The sequence below is a fragment of the Ammospiza caudacuta genome, chromosome 15 (genome assembly GCF_027887145.1).
Source record: "Ammospiza caudacuta isolate bAmmCau1 chromosome 15, bAmmCau1.pri, whole genome shotgun sequence".
In the NCBI taxonomy this organism is placed as follows: domain Eukaryota; kingdom Metazoa; phylum Chordata; class Aves; order Passeriformes; family Passerellidae; genus Ammospiza; species Ammospiza caudacuta.
The window spans coordinates 14,016,217-14,032,325 of NC_080607.1; the positions used below are offsets into that span (position 1 = coordinate 14,016,217).

Sequence of the window (16,109 nt, forward strand, 5' to 3'; positions counted from 1 at the left end):
ATAAATTATATTACATGCTATAGTAAAACTATACTAAAGAATACTATAAAATACTAAATACTATAAAATACTAAAACTATACTAAAGAATAGAGAAAGGATACAGACAGAAGGTTACAAAGAATGATAATGAAAACTCACGACTGACTCCTCAGAGTCTGACACAGCTGGCTGTGATTGGTCATTAAGTAAAAACAATTCACATTAAACCAATCAAACATTCATCTGTTGGATAAACAATCTCCAGACCACATTCCAAAGCAGCCAAACACAGGAGAAGCAATCAGATAATTATTGTTTTCATTTTTCTCTGAGGCTTCTCAGCTTCCCAGGAGAAGAAATCCCGACAAAGGGATTTTTCAGCAAATATGACAGCGACACCACACAGCACTGGAGCTCAGCCATCAGAGGAGCTGGGATGGGAGCAGAGGGGAAGGGGGATGTGTGAACAAGCCTTGTGTGCTACTGACCTGGTTCAGATTGCTTTGGGAACCGAGTCCCACCTTCAGCTGCTGCGGGGCTTTGCTCAGGGAGCTTGTGAAAACCTTGGGCACAAACACAGTGGGTACACGACTCTGACTCTCCTTGTCCTTCTCCCTTCCAGCTGGCTGCTCTGGAGAGGCAAGTGTTCGACTTCTTGGGCTACCAGTGGGCTCCAATCCTCGCCAACTTCCTGCACATCATCATCGTCATCCTGGGGCTCTTCGGCACCATCCAGTACCGGCCGCGCTACATCGTGGTGGTGAGTGAGGGACGCCCACAGCCTGTGCCCTGGGGGTGTGCCACGAGATGGGGACAGGGCAGAGCCCCTGGGGGATCAGGCCCTGCGTGCTGTTCCAGCAGGAGGGCCTGGCTGTGCTCAGCAATCTGCCTGTGCCAAGCTGGGGAGGTTTCTGATCATTCTCTCTGTGCCCAAAGGCTGCCCAGCAGAGAGGGAGGGTGAGGGGCTGCACAAATGCAGCACAGAAACTGGAAAGCCCTCCAGACTCCTATGTGGCTTATCAGGCAAGAGAGCATCTGAATACGGAACACAAACAGAGGGAAAAGGATTTCAGTGCTGACTCAGGGCATTCCACTGCCCCCAGCTAGAGCACACATACATCAATATAAATATATATATATACACACAATAATTCCAGTGACTTCCTAATGATTATTGCTTCTCTCTCCCCCTCCCCATTCCTTCCCAGTATGCCATCTGGACTGCAGTCTGGGTCACCTGGAACATCTTCATCATCTGCTTCTACTTAGAAGTGGGAGGGCTCTCAAAGGTGAGTGTCAGGCTGTGCAGCTGAGTGGGGAGGGCAGGGCTGGGAGCAGATCCTGCCTGTGGAGGGGCTGCTTTACCAGGGATGGGCAGTACTGCTGCTTGCATGGGAAACTGAGGAGCCACTGCTGATTCCTGGAGCTCTTGGTTGGTTGGTGCAGGTGGTGGCTGGAACAAACCCTGCCCTCACAGCAGGTGCAGTGCATTTGCTTTCCAGAGGTGAGAGCAGGACTGGCAGCAGAGCCATAAGTGATATAATACATGGACAGAGCCATCCTGAGGGGAGAGGGGGTTTGAGGGCAGGTTCCCAGCAGTGATGCTGAGGAGGATGAGGAAGGCTGGGAGATCCCCAGATTGCAGCTGATCCTCTTGGGATCTGAGCCCACCTTGGCAAGAAGGTGTGTGATGTGTGCACTGAGTGTGTCCCAGGGAAGGGCTGCAGCAGGAGCTGGCTGGGTTGAGCTGCCCCAAGGACTTTGCTGGAGCTCTACACCTGCCCCTCTCTTGATGTTTCTGTGCCTCCCAGTCCTGCTGAAGCCTTGCTGCATTCCAGCAGCAGGGATAAATACCTGGTTTTTGCCACAGCAGGCAAGATGTTTCCTGTTGTACCTTTGGGGAGAGGCTCCTCTGTCTGCAGAACAGAGAACATCCCTCCCCAGAGGGATCTGCCTCATCTCCTTGGGATGCTTTCCCTGCCTCATTTCTTCCTTTTTAAGTACAGTGGTAGTTACCCATGGCTGCTGGCCAGGCTGTTGTGAGTTAATATGCAAAGCTCTTTGAAGAGTAGATTAGCTAAATATTGCTGTCTGCCTAATGAGGAGTGAGTCAGAAAAAATAAAAATGGGAGGCAGGCCCTAAATTAAGGCTGGGCTGTAAGCTATGAATTATGAGTGTTGCTGGAGCACAGCAGGCTCAGACTGTGGGATGCAGGTTCATTTCAGAGCACTCCACATCTGGCCTATATTCCAGGTCATGCATTGGAGTTGCACTCATAATTGGAATGGCCCTGTGGTTTTATCAGGCCTAAATCCTTTGCAGATAAGAAAATGTGACTTCCCAATGTCTCAATTCATCTTCATTCACCCTCTCAATTAACTCCATAAACTTTGAGGGAGTTCTTGCCCAAAACAGTGATTATTCATAATCTGAAATCTCAGCCTGAGATGATCTCGATGTTGGCTGTGACCAACTGAAAAAAAAAAGAATTTTATGTAACTATTTATATGCTCCCTTCTGCAGAGAAAATGTTGGCTTGATAAACTGCTCTGGGAGCTTCTCAGAGCCAGTGTTTGCTTCCAGCCAGCTGGATCCTCATGTTTGCTAATCCCAACCTGCACTGCAACACGTCAGGTTGCTGTTCTGCAGTTCAAACAGCACCACAATCTCCTTTTTTCGTGCCACAGAGGAGCTTCCCCTGGTAACCTTGCTCTGTGCTGGGGCTCATTTTAGCCAAGCCAGCACACAGAGAGGTTTTATTTAGCCTACAGGGTGACACTTGTGACTGGGGACATTTTTTATAGAGTTGGGCTGCAGTGTAAGTTGTTATTGACTCAGTGGACTTGCATGCTGCAATGAGAAATTAGTTCATTTAATGGCAACCAGCAAAACCAAGAGAGAATTTGTGCTTGTTTGGCTGTAAAGCAGTTGACAGCCTTGCCTCTGTTCTTAATGAGTTATTCTCACTTTAAAAAGCTGTTTTGTAAGGAAAACTAATGATGCTGCTTTCCATCCTCCTCTACTCTCACTGAAGTAATTTGGGTCTTTGTAGTGGCAAAACAAATCTTTGCTTCCACAAGAGACCAAAAGATCCACCTGGAGCAGGAGCTGAGGTTTCTGTAGGATACTTCAGGACAGGACATTTCTGTAGGACACTTCAGGACACTTTCTGTAGGACACTTCACAGGCTGCATCTCTGGAAAGCTGATCCAAAGGCAGCAGGTGTTTTATTGATGTCGGTCGTGGGATCAGACCCCAGAAGGACACCTGGGCTTGGCTGTACAGGGCAGTGCCAGCTGGGAGTGGATGGCAGCAGGGCTGCAGGTACCTCTGGGTGCCCACAGGGGATAGGGGCTGCCCTCCAGTCCTGACCAGGAGTCAAAGTCAAAGCTCATCATGAGCTTGGCAGCAGGCAGGGAAACTGCAAATATTGGGAGAAGAGCTTTGGTGGAGGGAGGCTGATGGAGCTGGTCTGATAAACACAAACTCATTCTAATAATGAACACACTGGAGTGCTTGGGCAGGGTTGTGCAAGTCCCTGAGGGGGCTGAGAGCTCTGGAGGTGTTCAGGGTGCTGTTCCTGTGTGATTGCTGGGGGAATGGGGGAGTGGCAGTGCTGCCAGCCCTGCACTGACCCTGCTGTGCTCTGACAAGGGCAGCCTGCCAGGGCAGGCTCTGTCAGCAGCTTATTGACAGTGGGAGAATGCAGGAAGGGCAGGGAACTCCAGAGAATGGAGTTTGGTAACTTGGTGCCTGGTAATGACAGCCCAGTGCAGCTGGGACAGGGTGGGGCGAGACAGGACAGAAAGGATTCAAGTGTTTCTGATTTAACAGATTTCAGAAAAGCCCAGGGAATTGAAAAGATGAGGAAGCAGGTATGTGCACTCATTGCAAACAATTCTTTGTGCTCTGCTGCCTAGGTGTGATTTCACAGTGGTGAGGGGATACAGGATGGGAGCAGGGATGTGCTGTTCACAAAAATGGGATGTTGTTGTTGTGCCCCCCTTGCTTTGGGTGCCTGGCTGACCTAATGAACAGAAACCAGGGACCCCACAGTCCCATGTCAGCCCATGGGTGGTTTGGCAAAGGGGTTGGGACAATCTCTAAGTTATAAATTCCAGGTCATCAGTAGAATAAAGGCTGGTAGGTGCAGTTTGGCTCTTGGCTTTCCCTTACCAGGAATTGCTCTCTGATGTATCTTTCCTCCAGTTCTCACCCTCTCTTTCCTCCTGTCTTTCACATTTCTTGAAGTGCTCCTTTGTCCTCCAGATTATTCCAGCATGTCCCTTCCATGTCCCCTGGCCATGGAATTGCTGAAGATGCTGTTCTGGTCAGCCCTGCTCAGGGAGTTATAACTAATTACTAACCAGCTACCAATCACTAGTTATGCTGAATTTTTAGTTGGAAAGGAAAATTCTACTGATCACTGAATCTATTCCCTACTTCTTGGAAGAGCTAAACTGACTTGATTTCTGTCTTTCTATCCTGCCAGGGTTTTTTATCTTGGAATCTTCTCTTAGCAGGAGTAAGAGTGTTGAAATATGGCCCAGCAGAACTTCCTTGGCTGGCCAGGCACAGGTGGATCAGCACAAGTGTCTGAGGAAGCTCTTCCCCTGCTGCTGGAAGGGCCTCCCCAGGCACACAGCCCATGCCAGCTTTGCTGGAAGTGCCATGCCAGTGGGTGCTGGAGCAGGCTGGGTTTGCAGGGCTGCTGCTCAGCACTGGCAGGAGGTGGTGATGTGCTCTGAGCAGCTCCTGGCAGCCTTGCCTTGCTGACAGGCTCTGCCCACACTCCTGAGCGCACTTGCAGCTCCAAGTGCTGTGCCACTGCTCACAGCCCAATTTCCAGGTTGCTGTTCCTCCTCCTGCCCCATCTCCCTCTTTTCCCATGTCCATCTGGGTAGGTGAATTGCTGGGACCTGGCTCTGCAGTTTCCAGGCTGGGTTTGCAATAATGTGTAAAGCTTCTCCCTGTCTAGTCGAGCGTGAAACACATCCCTCCTGCAACCCCTCAGTCTGAGTTAATTATTAAAATCCTGCCGTTAAGACATGTGAGCATATGTCTGTCCAGCTGCCATGCTGACTGACTCTTCATCATGTGCTTGAGAAATATTCAAATTGGTTTGAGGAACTGGTGTCCTGTATTTCAATGTGTTCCTTTGTCTTTTCCCTCTGGAATTATTCTTCTTGAATGGTGATTTATAATTTTTTTTTTTTTTTATCATTCCTTTATATTCTCTCTTGTCTATGCACTGCTTTGATCTGAATCCAGAGTCGTGGTGGTCTAAATCTCCTGTTGAAATGGAAGCAGCCCTTGTGAGTCAAACAGGGGTTATTTGTATTTCAGAGAATCTGGGTGGCATCTTGGGATGGCTTTGTACCTGGTTAAAACACCAGGAGGATGGATAAATTTATGTGTATGTAAAACTGTCCCTCACCTCCTTCTAAATGTAGAACTTGGAAGTTTGGGATTTGGCTTTAAATGCTGTGGCTTTGTCAACAAGCCCACTGAGAGACACTGGGAGTGTTTCTCTGTGTCTCAAGGTGATGCAGGACTGAAAGATGAACATGATATTTCCTATTTTAATAAGAAATATTTCCATCTAAAGAGATTCAAAATGATTCTGCTGTCAAGCTCTGGTGGCTCCCAAACGAAGTTCAGTTTATTCCGGAGCTGTCCTAGTGTGGTTTTGCCTGATAATTAAGGAAATTTGGGGGAGGCAGTTCAGAAGGCTGTTAACAACAAGAAGTAAAACCATCTCTGGTAGTGTCCCTTAGCAAATAATTTCAGAGCAGCTTTCAGGAGGCTATTTTAGCACAGGAGCACAGCTGGCTCCGTGGGTGTGGGAGGTAGGTGTGAGTTTCCCGTGGGCAGGCTCTGGGAAATGGGGGTGCTGCAGTTTCAGTGCTCCTGTCTCCCTCTCACCCTGGTGGCACACGGGTGGCAGCCAGGTGCTGCAGCAGTTCAGAGTGAGGTGTGATGTTTTTACCTGGCTTTAAGGTGCTTGGGTCGCTCCTGGCTCGTGTTTCCCCCCAGGCTGGAGGTCAAGGAGTGTGAAAAACGCCAATCACTTGTTTTTAAAATTTTAAAAGTTTAATAGTAATAAAATGGTTATAAAAATAGTAATACAATTAGAGTAATAATAATTTGGACGATTTGAATTAGGAAAATATGAGACAATAGAGACAAAGAGTTACGGACACTCCGGGTACCTTTTTATGGGCAGCATGAGCCTGAAAAAGGACACAGTTAACAAAGGATTAACCCTTAAAAGCAATAGCTTGTTGCATATTCATACACCTCATACATGATGCATAAATTCCATTCAAAAACAGGATTGTGTCTGGTCATCGTCAGCTTCTTCCTCGGAATCCTAACAGCGCCTTCGAGGCGGGAAGAAGTTCATTGCTTCTGATAAGAGGGCGATAAATTCTTTTTCTCTGAAAGATTCAGGTGTCCTGTGGCTGCTATTTCACTGCAAATCCTTTCTTTAAAAAAAGTATCCTACATAGCATCGTTTCTATTTTAACAATTTTTATAACCTAAAACTATATTTAACACTGTACTTAAGAGAATTAATACAGCATTACTTTCTAACACAACACATACTCATTTCAATATTAGCGAAAAGCCAATCATAAAATACATGCATTTTTCACAAGGAGGCAGTGACAGCCCTGGCAAGGGATGAGCAGGGGCCAGGCACACACAGATCCCTGTCCCTGCACCAGGGCTGCCTCACTGCTGGGGCTGATTAACATCTCCCAGCCCACATTCCACTTCTGGGAGCATTTCAGTGTGTTTAGATTTCACATGTATTGCAGAAAGCTTTTGGGAAACAGCTGTTCCCTAAACCTTCTTAAAACAGGCTCTTTTCTCCTGATTTTTCTGTGATGTTCTGTTCATGGTCTCACTTCCCTCCGACTGCATTCTCACAAACGGAGCTGGCAAACCACAGGAGACATCCTGGAGTTGTTATTGCAGTCTCCCATCGAGCTCTGAGCAACGGGAGGTCAATTAAGGGATTTTCTTGAGTGCTCTTTTTATTGTGCCCCATGACACAGGTATCCCCCGAGGGCAGAGGAACAGCTCTGCTTTGCATGTTGAGACCCTGTGGTGCTGCCCTTGCCCCAGACAGAGGTTCAGGAAGGTGGCTCTGAGCACAGAGGCTTTCCCTGATCCCAGTGTGCAATCAGTATTCACTTTACATCTGTGGGATGGATGGCTCATGGGTTCAAAGCATTGTGGTGCTTTTAGAATCCAAATGTGCTCCGTTTTTCCAATCTGCTCTTCACTGATGTAGAACTTCTTAATTTTTTTTCCTTTTTTTTTTTTTGCTCAGAGCTGGAGTGTGATTGTAGACAAAAAGCAGTGAGGGCTGGTTGGGGCCTCCTGTTCCTCCACCTGCCCACCTCCAGCCACACCTGCTCTGCTTTTCCAGCCTGAATTTACAAGTTGAGCAGCAAAGTTAAGGCAGAGCCAAATCTCTGCAGGCTGACAAAAGGGAGATTCTGGAAGGAAAGCAGCCTGTTCCTTGCCTTGCCAAGCACACACTGCTACCTCTGTGAGGAGCGGAGAGGACACTGAGGGCTCTGTGAGGCAGAAGGTTTGGGAAGGCACCATCTGTGAGCTGGGAGAGGAAAACCCTGGGGACTGAGGGTGAGAGGAGATGCTGTGGTGCCCTGGGAACAGCTTTGCTTCAGTGCTAAAGGGGGGAGCCCCAGGCAAAGAAACAGGAGTTCACTTGGGGGATTTTTGGTTGTTCTGGAGGTTTATTTCTGTTTGTTTGTTTTGTTTTTTGAGAAAGATGTTTGCTTCTTTCCCCAGCCAAAGCAGCGAGTGCCTTGTGAGAGGGAGAAGGGCCCAGCCTGGAGGCCTGGCTTTGGCTGGGGAAAATCCATCAGCCCATAACACACAAACTTGGGAGAAAAAGAGCAAGCTTTGCAGAAAAGATGTGATTTGGTGCCTTCCTGAGCTATGTGTGGGCCACTGAAGGGTGAAGCCCAGGAGAGGGCTAAACTCCCAACTGTTAGTAGGGTTTTCCCCATTGTCTCAGCTGCCCCAGCGCCCTGCTCCATCTCCTGCCCAGCACATGCCATCTGCTGTGGTGATTATGTCAGGAGCTTGGCAGCTGTCTCCTCACTTCATTGTCCACATTTCTCAGCACGTGCTTCCTGCAGCAGATTGGAATAAGGGCTCTGCAGGCTGGTTTGGGTTGGCTGTAGTGCAAGGAGGGTCCCCACACAAGGTGCAGAGTGGGGCAGCTGGGGCTGTTCACTGATTCTCTGGCTGGCATTCATGTTCCTGGCCCTGTGACTCGAGTTTGGCCCTGGATCTGCTTTTCAGTGTCTGTTTGATATCTGCAGGACTGCCTGGCTTGGCTCCTGTGCTGGCTGAGGAGACAGGCCCTCTCTCTGGAGGGGAATTTGGAGCAGGGGCTTGGATAGGCTGCTCTGAATCTGTTTTTCCTTTTGACTCCACGGGGAGCTGACAGAAAGGAGCTGCCGTGTGAGGTTTTCCATGTTGGGAAGTGTGAATACCCCAAACTCTGACTGCTGCTGTTCTGGGAGCCACAGCTTTCCTCCTGGGACTGTGTAGGACACTGGCATGAGCAGTGTGAAATAGTTTATGGATAGGTGCTAAAACCTTTACTTATGGGTGGGTGATGTGTGTATATCCAGCATTCATCCCTCTCTGTAGAAATACAAATTCTTTGCCTTCAAATTTTGAAATCTGTTTTTCAGAATAAAACTTCCAACCCCTTGCCTTGTTTTGTGGTCAAAAGGAGTTGTTGATTCTGCATCAAAGTGCCCTGAGAGGCCTCCAGGGGTAGCCAGCACTTGGCACTCATCCATGAAGGGTTGCAGCTGTTCAGCCAGCCCTGAGTTTTTCTTTTACCTTTGCCGTGTCCTGCAGGCTCAAAATCCCAAAGCTCTTCTGAGTGTTCCCATAAATACTGAGCTTTTCTCAAGTGTGAGGAAAGTGTAGTCATGTTAAAATAAGCACCTGGCTGCACACCAAAGCCCTGCACTCCTTGTGTGGCATTTCACTCTGTGACCGCCTCATGTTCAAAGTATTTACCTAGGAAAGACAAGGGAGCAAAACAAAGAGCCTCTCGAGGTGAAGTTGATAAGAAATTGCAAGGGAGGGTTTACAAGGAGCTGCAGTCAGCACTGTGAGGTCAGCTGGGCAGAGTAGGCTGACAGGAGATGCAGAAGCACCAGATGTGAAGAGTGTGGAAGGAAATCAGATAAAAATGGTGCGGGATCTTGTCAGATGTGTTAAAAGCTAGGAACAGAGGAAGATCTGTTGGGTTTTGAAACTCACTTTGGGGTTATAAAGTTCATATTTTCCAGGTGCTTGTGTTGGTTTATTATAACAACAATGCTTTGTGTTGTATTATTATATATAATATAATAGTATAGTATATAATAGTATATAATATAATATATAATAGTATATAATATATCATATGTATATAATATAATCATATATATAATATGTAATATAATATAGATTACTTATATTATATTATATTATATTATATTATATTATATTATATTATATTATATTATTATATTCAGCCTTCTGAAAACTTGGAGTCAGATTCCTATCTCTCACCTCCTCCTGGGGACCCAACACCACAACAGAATCTGTTTTTCCTTTTGACTCTAAGGGGAGCTGCCCCAAAGGAGCTGCCCTCTGAGGTTGAAACACTCTCAGAGTAAACAAAGCTCTCTTTGCAACTTTTCCCTTTAGGACAGCGAGCTGCTGACATTCAACATCTCCCGGCACCAGTCGTGGTGGAGTGAGAATGGCCCTGGCTGTGTGAGGAAGGAGGCTCCAATGTCTGGCATCAAGGGGCTGGATAGCCATTCCTACATCTCTGTCATCGGCTGTGCCCTGGAGTATCGCTACATCGAGGTCATGCACAGCTCCTTCCAGATCCTCATCGCGGTGAGTGCCTCACGAGGGGAGCAGCTCCCCAGGAGATGCTGCTTTGGTTTTGTTCTTTGCCAGGTACAGAGCTTGGGCTGTGGTTTTTCACCGCTTTTTGTATTGCCTGATTGCAAAAGCCACTGTAAATGTGTTTTGTTGGATTGTTCTGCTCTTCTCTCTTATGAAAAATACTGCTGGCAACAGTGTGCCCAGGTAGCCAAGAGGGCCAATGCCATCCTGGCCAGTATCAGAAATGGAGTGGCCAGCAGGAGCAGGGAGGTCATTCTTCCCCTGTACTCGGCACTGGTGAGGCCTCACTTGGAGTACTGTATCCAGTTCTGGGCCCCTCACTTTAGGAGGGACATCGAGTTACTTGAGCGTGTCCAGAGGAGAGCAACGAGACTAGTAAGGGGCTTGGAGCACAAGTCATACGAAGAGTGACTGAGGGAGCTGGGGTTGTTTAGCCTAGAGAAAAGGAGACTAAGGGGCGACCTCATCGCTCTCTACAACTTCCTGAAGGGTGGCTGTGGTGAGCTGGGGGTCGGTCTCTTTCTCCGGGCGACAACAGATAGAACAAGAGGACACAGTCTCAAGCTGCGTCAAGCGAGATGTAAGTTAGAATTAAGAAGGAAATATTTCACAGAAAGAGTGATCAGATACTGGAATCATTTACCCAGTGAGGTGGTGGAGTCATCATCCCTTGAAGAGTTCAAAAAAAGACTGGATGTGGCACTTGCTGCCATGATCTAGTGAACAGTTAGAACATCGGCTGGACTTGATGATCTTATAGGTCTCTTCCAGTCTTGAACTTCTGTGATTCTGTGATTCTTCTGTTGGAAATGGGTATCAGCAACCTGATGCTTGAAGTAATGCATCTGTGCAACCATGCAGTAACAAAGGGTTCTGAATCTCTGTTGGGGTGTGGGAATTCATATGTTGACCCTTCTGGAGGAGGGTTAAAAGAAAAGGTTTTGACAGCACAAGAGGAAATGGCACCAAATGGCACCAGGGAGGTTTAGTTTGGATACTGGGGGACAATTTCTGCACATAAAGGGTTGTAAAGCACTGGAACAGACTGCTCAGGGAAGTGGTGGAGCCACCACACCTGGAAGCGTTCAAAAACTGTGTGGATTTGGCACTTGAGGACATGGTTTAGTGATGAATGTAGTGGTGATGCTGCGTTGATGATTGACTTGAAGCTTTAAAAGGCTTCTTCCAACCTTAATTCCATGTTTCTGTGAAAGATTGCTGTTATTCCCCATGGCTCAGTGATGGGTGGTGGAGCAAACACCTGCACATTTGTTGTGAACAATCCCCAGAAAATGAAATCACGTTTTAGGAGGCAGTAAGCAGCTTATTTTCCTTCTGCTGATACCCAAGATATAGCCACTAAATGTTTTCATCCACTCTTTCCTCATCACAGTCTTCCTCAGGCTTTTGAAAGTACTCTGTAAAAATGCAGCATCCCTAACATTTACTGTTCATTGTTTCTCACTTTTCTGTGAAATTAACACAAAATATCCATTGTGCTCCTCACTTTGGTGCTGCTCTTACATTTTGTAGCCCCCATCTCTAATCTGCTTTGGATTGTTACTTTGGGGTTAATAGCTTTAGGCAAAAACATGAACTGCGGAACCATTCACATTCTGGCTTTCAGTTTTGGCTTAAAAAAGAAAGGCACCTTGCCCTGTTTAAATGCTGAAGGATTACAGTGATTTTTCAAGTTTCTAGAGTGCCAAGTACTTCTCTGCACGTTTTTGGTGCTGTCCTGATCCTGCATTTCCTATTAGCTGGGCTGTGTGCGACCCAGGGAACTGCAGGGAGGGGGAAGGCTCAGGCCCCTTTCTTGCCCTGTCAGAGAAGGGGCAGAAGCTCCTGTTTCCTGACTTGGATGAGCTCCCTGGCTCGTGTGCTGGCTGTTAACATCCCCTCAGCTCTCCTTGGGGCCAAATGATCTGCATGGATCTGTCTGAGAGCTGCTGCCATGCCCCTGTGTGAGAGAGGCAAACCTGTGTGTCCAGCAGAATACAGCCTGCTGTCTTCAGAGAGGGCTTTTAGGTGGAACAGAACTGTACCTGAGTTTGGTGAAACAGGGGCAGACTTTGCAGTCATACCATCCTCTTTTAGAGCACAGAGATTTCCCACTCTTAGCATCCTTCCTGAACTCCTGAGCTGGCACAGCCCCTGTGCCCTGGGCCAGAAGTTGAGCCAGCAAATGCTCCTGAGTTTGTTTGGAGTAGATCTTTGGTTTTTGGCAGCTTCCTGACTTAGGCACATGGCCCTGGGCTAAGTGATCACTCTGATTTATAGAACTCTGTCTCTGACAGTGGCTTTTCCTTTGCTTCTTCCCAAAGGCACATGACAATATTCTCTGTGCATCTGCAAAACATCACTAAGGGCCAGATGGGGAGGCAGGAGGGGACTGTAAGACAAAATAGGATTTAGGGAAATACTTTCTTTCTCTTTCACCCTGATATTTAAGGTGCAATAAATTTTTGAGTCCTAAACCCTGAAAAATGGGGTTAAAATACTTGTAGGCAAGAAACCCATATGGGCTGAGCTATGCAGTGAACTAAATTTCTACTTGTCCTGTAATAAAAGCACAGTATTGAAGCCCCAGGTCTGTAACTGCTGCTAGTTCTGAAATGCTCATGTAATTTTGTCATGTAGTGGAAGGAATGGAGCTTTTCCCCTCTTCTTTGAGGTCAGGCAGAAAGCAAGTCTTTCTCCCTCAGACCTTGCCTGAAAGCAGTCAGCCAGTTCTCTCCCATTTTACTCTCTGAGGGTCAAAGTCTTTGATCCCTGCCAGTTTCTTTTTCTGTTCTCTTTATCTCACTTTGAGGCAGGTTTCATTACGGGCAGCTGTCCCCAGAGTGCTGGCAGGTACAGTGCTGCAGACAGGCAGGGACACAGATCAATAGCACAAAAACACAACCAGCAACTGGAGGGCTCAGGGGATGCAGCAAGAGATGTGACCTCGTTCCCTCCTTGTCTGAGACCACAGTCGTCAGTTCCCTGTTAGGAAGGGCAAGGGACAGGCAAAATTGTGCTTTCAGTAGTTTGGTTTTTCTCTGTCTAATGTTTTTTAGAAGTTGTGGGCTGGGTAGTGTGTTCTGCTTGGTTTGGTTTTCACCCCAGATACAGCACTGTGAAATCAACTCTGTTTGAATATGCAATACCCAACTTTATTGGTGAGCATTTTATTTTTTTTTTCTGGAAGTTCCAATTCCTTGAGGGAATACTGAGGGACTGTAGTGCTGTGTTGTTTACCTGGGGCAAGGCTCCCTGAACTCAGTCTTGCATGCCAAAGGAGAGGAAAGGCAAACCTGGATCCATCTGGTGAGCACAGTGTTGGCTGTCAGCTTGACTCCTGCTGATTATATCATCCTGCTCCTGGGCATACATTTGAGGATACAGAAGGTCTCAGTCTGCTTTTGCTCAGAGCTTGTCTGTACTCCTTGAAGGCAAAAGCAATTCCTTTAATCTGGAATGCAATCAAACTTGGGCATATTAGTCACCACACGTGATACAAGTTGCTGTAGGGCCCAGTTTGAAAATCTTTCTCAATGCTTTAGCACAAAACACATCAGAGGTAAAACAACAGATAGCCAAAGAGAGGCAATCAAAATTGAGAGGTAAAAGCTCATCGGGGCAACATCTAAAATTCTGTCCTGGTATAGAAATGAACTGTAAAGATAATCCTACAAACCCAGGTAGGAAATGCAGCAGCAACTTCTTTGTCAAGATAAGAATCTGCTTTGCTTTTCCCTTAGCAAGGATTCATCTTGCACGTCCCCAGCTCGCCAGCCAGCAGGGAGAGGAGTGATTCCCAGCTCTGAAATACCTGGCATAGCTCTGGGCTCTCCATATGGTGCTTCTGGGAGTGGGGAGGCTTGGGCTTTTCCTGAGGCTCCACTGAATGGAGTAGAAATTGGAAATGTCTTCCCAGGTGCCAGAACTCACTGCCTGCCTGCCTGCCTGTTGTTTTCACTCAGACTGACAGGTTGGAAGGTTCCCAGGGAGGCAGCAAGGCAAGCCTTGACAGCAGATGTTATGTGAGAACCAGTGTGCAAGAGATGCCTTGCTCTTGGCAGAAGGTAGATTTTCAGTGGTTGTAATTGCATCCAAAGAGTAAAGAAGGTCAAGGAATTAAAGGATTTTGATTGCCTTTCTTTGGCTATCTGGTCACAATAGCTCATTCACAAGCTGGATTTTTGCTTTCTCATAGCAGACGTCCTTCATTTCCCCCTCTTGCACTGATGTCAGTGTGCACCTTTCATTAGCTCTGATTAGAAGTGAAACCTAGAATGCATGTGCCTGAAGGAAGAGCCTTTGCACCTATTCTCTGGTGGAAAAAGCAGTGGCAAGTTTGTCTATTTTGAGAGAAGAGTTGGAGAATCTTCACTAGGACAGAGGCAGACTAAAGCCAAGATCTTACACAAGTAACAGTAACACCTCCTAAAATTTGCCTCCCCATCCTTTGTGTATTTTGCACACTTGCAGCCAGCTGGTCCCTTTCTCCAGGTTTTTCTCTAATTTACTTTTTCCGGCTCCAGCGCCTTCACTCAACGCTGCTGTTTGATGAACAATTTTCAACTCTATTAAAAAGTTCACTCCAGAGGGCTGAGGGGCAGGGGGATGCTCAGACATATGTTTCCCCCATTCCCTTGGGGCACCCTTGTCTCTCCCTGTCTTTCCCCCTCTGTTTGCCTGCAGAGTGCTTGGGGCAGCGTGTGCGTTCCCAGGCTGACACAACACACCTGCCCTCAACATGTGTTCCTCATAAAAAGGCTTAATCAGATCCTTCTGCAGCTTGGGGAAGCTGGTACTGCACATGCAGAACAAGCAGAGAAACAGCAGCAGAGGCTAAAGCCCTAGAACATTCTTTGGGGAATTAGAGCAGTGGCTTAGTGTCATTTTACATCGCTGACGTTTTCCCTCCTCTTCTACCTCCCCGATGTAATTTGCAAAGAGCCAGGAATTATTGGTATTTCCCTGGGATACAGAGCTTAAACCCCTCCTTTGCACTGAAATCAGCAGCCAGGATGGCACTTGGAGCAAGGGTGAAATTATTCCAAATTGTTGGCTTCTGTGAAGCTTCTTGTTGTGTGTTAATTGCTGATAAAGTGGGTGATGTTTGGGGGTTTGACACATCGTTATCAAAGATGCAGTCAGAAGGGAATTTCAGGTGTTTCTTGGAGACTGCTCGTTCCACACTGCAGCAGACTCTTCCAGGGGAAAGACTGGACAACAGGAGCAGCATTTCTCCTCCTTAGCTCTATTTAATTCCTAATTTATTCTGAAGGTGAGACATGGGGATTGCCATGAGTTCGGTTAATCCTTGAGATTATTTAATTTGAGGTTATTTAATTGTAGATTAATCCCTTAGAGTATTTAGTAAGGTCAGCACATAAAAAAACTGGAATTCATATTTATAGTGTGCATCTTTTCCCCCCCTTGCCATTGAGACTCTCCTGTTCTGGCCAGATCACAATACAAACCTTCTCTGAATAAACGGTTCCACTAAATTAACAAGCTTTTTTATTGCTGAAATGCATCTAAAGAAGGAATGGATTATAAAGTCAATAAAAAGTAAATTTTAAACACCAAGCAGATGATTTTGAAACAAAGCCAGGAGATGGAAGGAGTTAAAAAAGAAAACCCTCCACTCCAGTGAAGCTGGGATTAGAGATTTAGGAAAGTTCACTTAATTCACTAGGTTTTGATTGGTTGGTTTGTTTTTCTGAATGCAAAAAAAGTCACCTGAGTCATAAAGTGAAAAATGTGTGGGGTGAGCAGAATGATGGTGGAGGGTTATGGAGCATTAATTTCTGTGCAAAACAAACTTCCCAAGTCAATCACATTGCTTGGTGCTTCTGAACCATGAAAAATGCCCAGAGCCTTATCAGGTTTGCTGTGACAGTACAGCTGATAATGGCTCCTGACTCTGCTCATAAACTGGGCAGGTAAATCACTTTCATTGGTAATTCTAGCCAGAGTTTCCTGACACAGGTACCACATAAGATTTGTGTCTACCTGTTATAGAGCATAATTGCAGTGAGGGGATTTAGGGCTTCCACTTTGCATGGCTGTTAACCCAAAGTTCCTCCTCTGAGAGGTGATGGGAAATCTGGGGAGGGAGAGAATGGTCCTAGAGTTCCCTTGGAATCAGGGGGTGTATTCAGGGT

The 16,109-nt window shown here is 46.7% G+C and overlaps 1 protein-coding gene across 2 annotated transcripts in view; it reads left to right on the forward strand.

Moving 5' to 3' along the window:
- NKAIN4 (sodium/potassium transporting ATPase interacting 4) overlaps window positions 1–16,109 on the forward strand; it is a 50,916-nt gene that overhangs the window by 24,499 nt on the left and 10,308 nt on the right. For both annotated transcript variants that reach the window (XR_009275371.1, XM_058814603.1), the window contains exons 2-4: window positions 604–741; window positions 1,190–1,270; window positions 9,742–9,939. Coding sequence is in view for 1 of the 2 variants with exons in the window: in XM_058814603.1 (XP_058670586.1) it covers window positions 604–741; window positions 1,190–1,270; window positions 9,742–9,939 (417 nt within the window). In the remaining variant the exon portion in view is untranslated. The remainder of the gene's footprint in view (window positions 1–603; window positions 742–1,189; window positions 1,271–9,741; window positions 9,940–16,109) is intronic.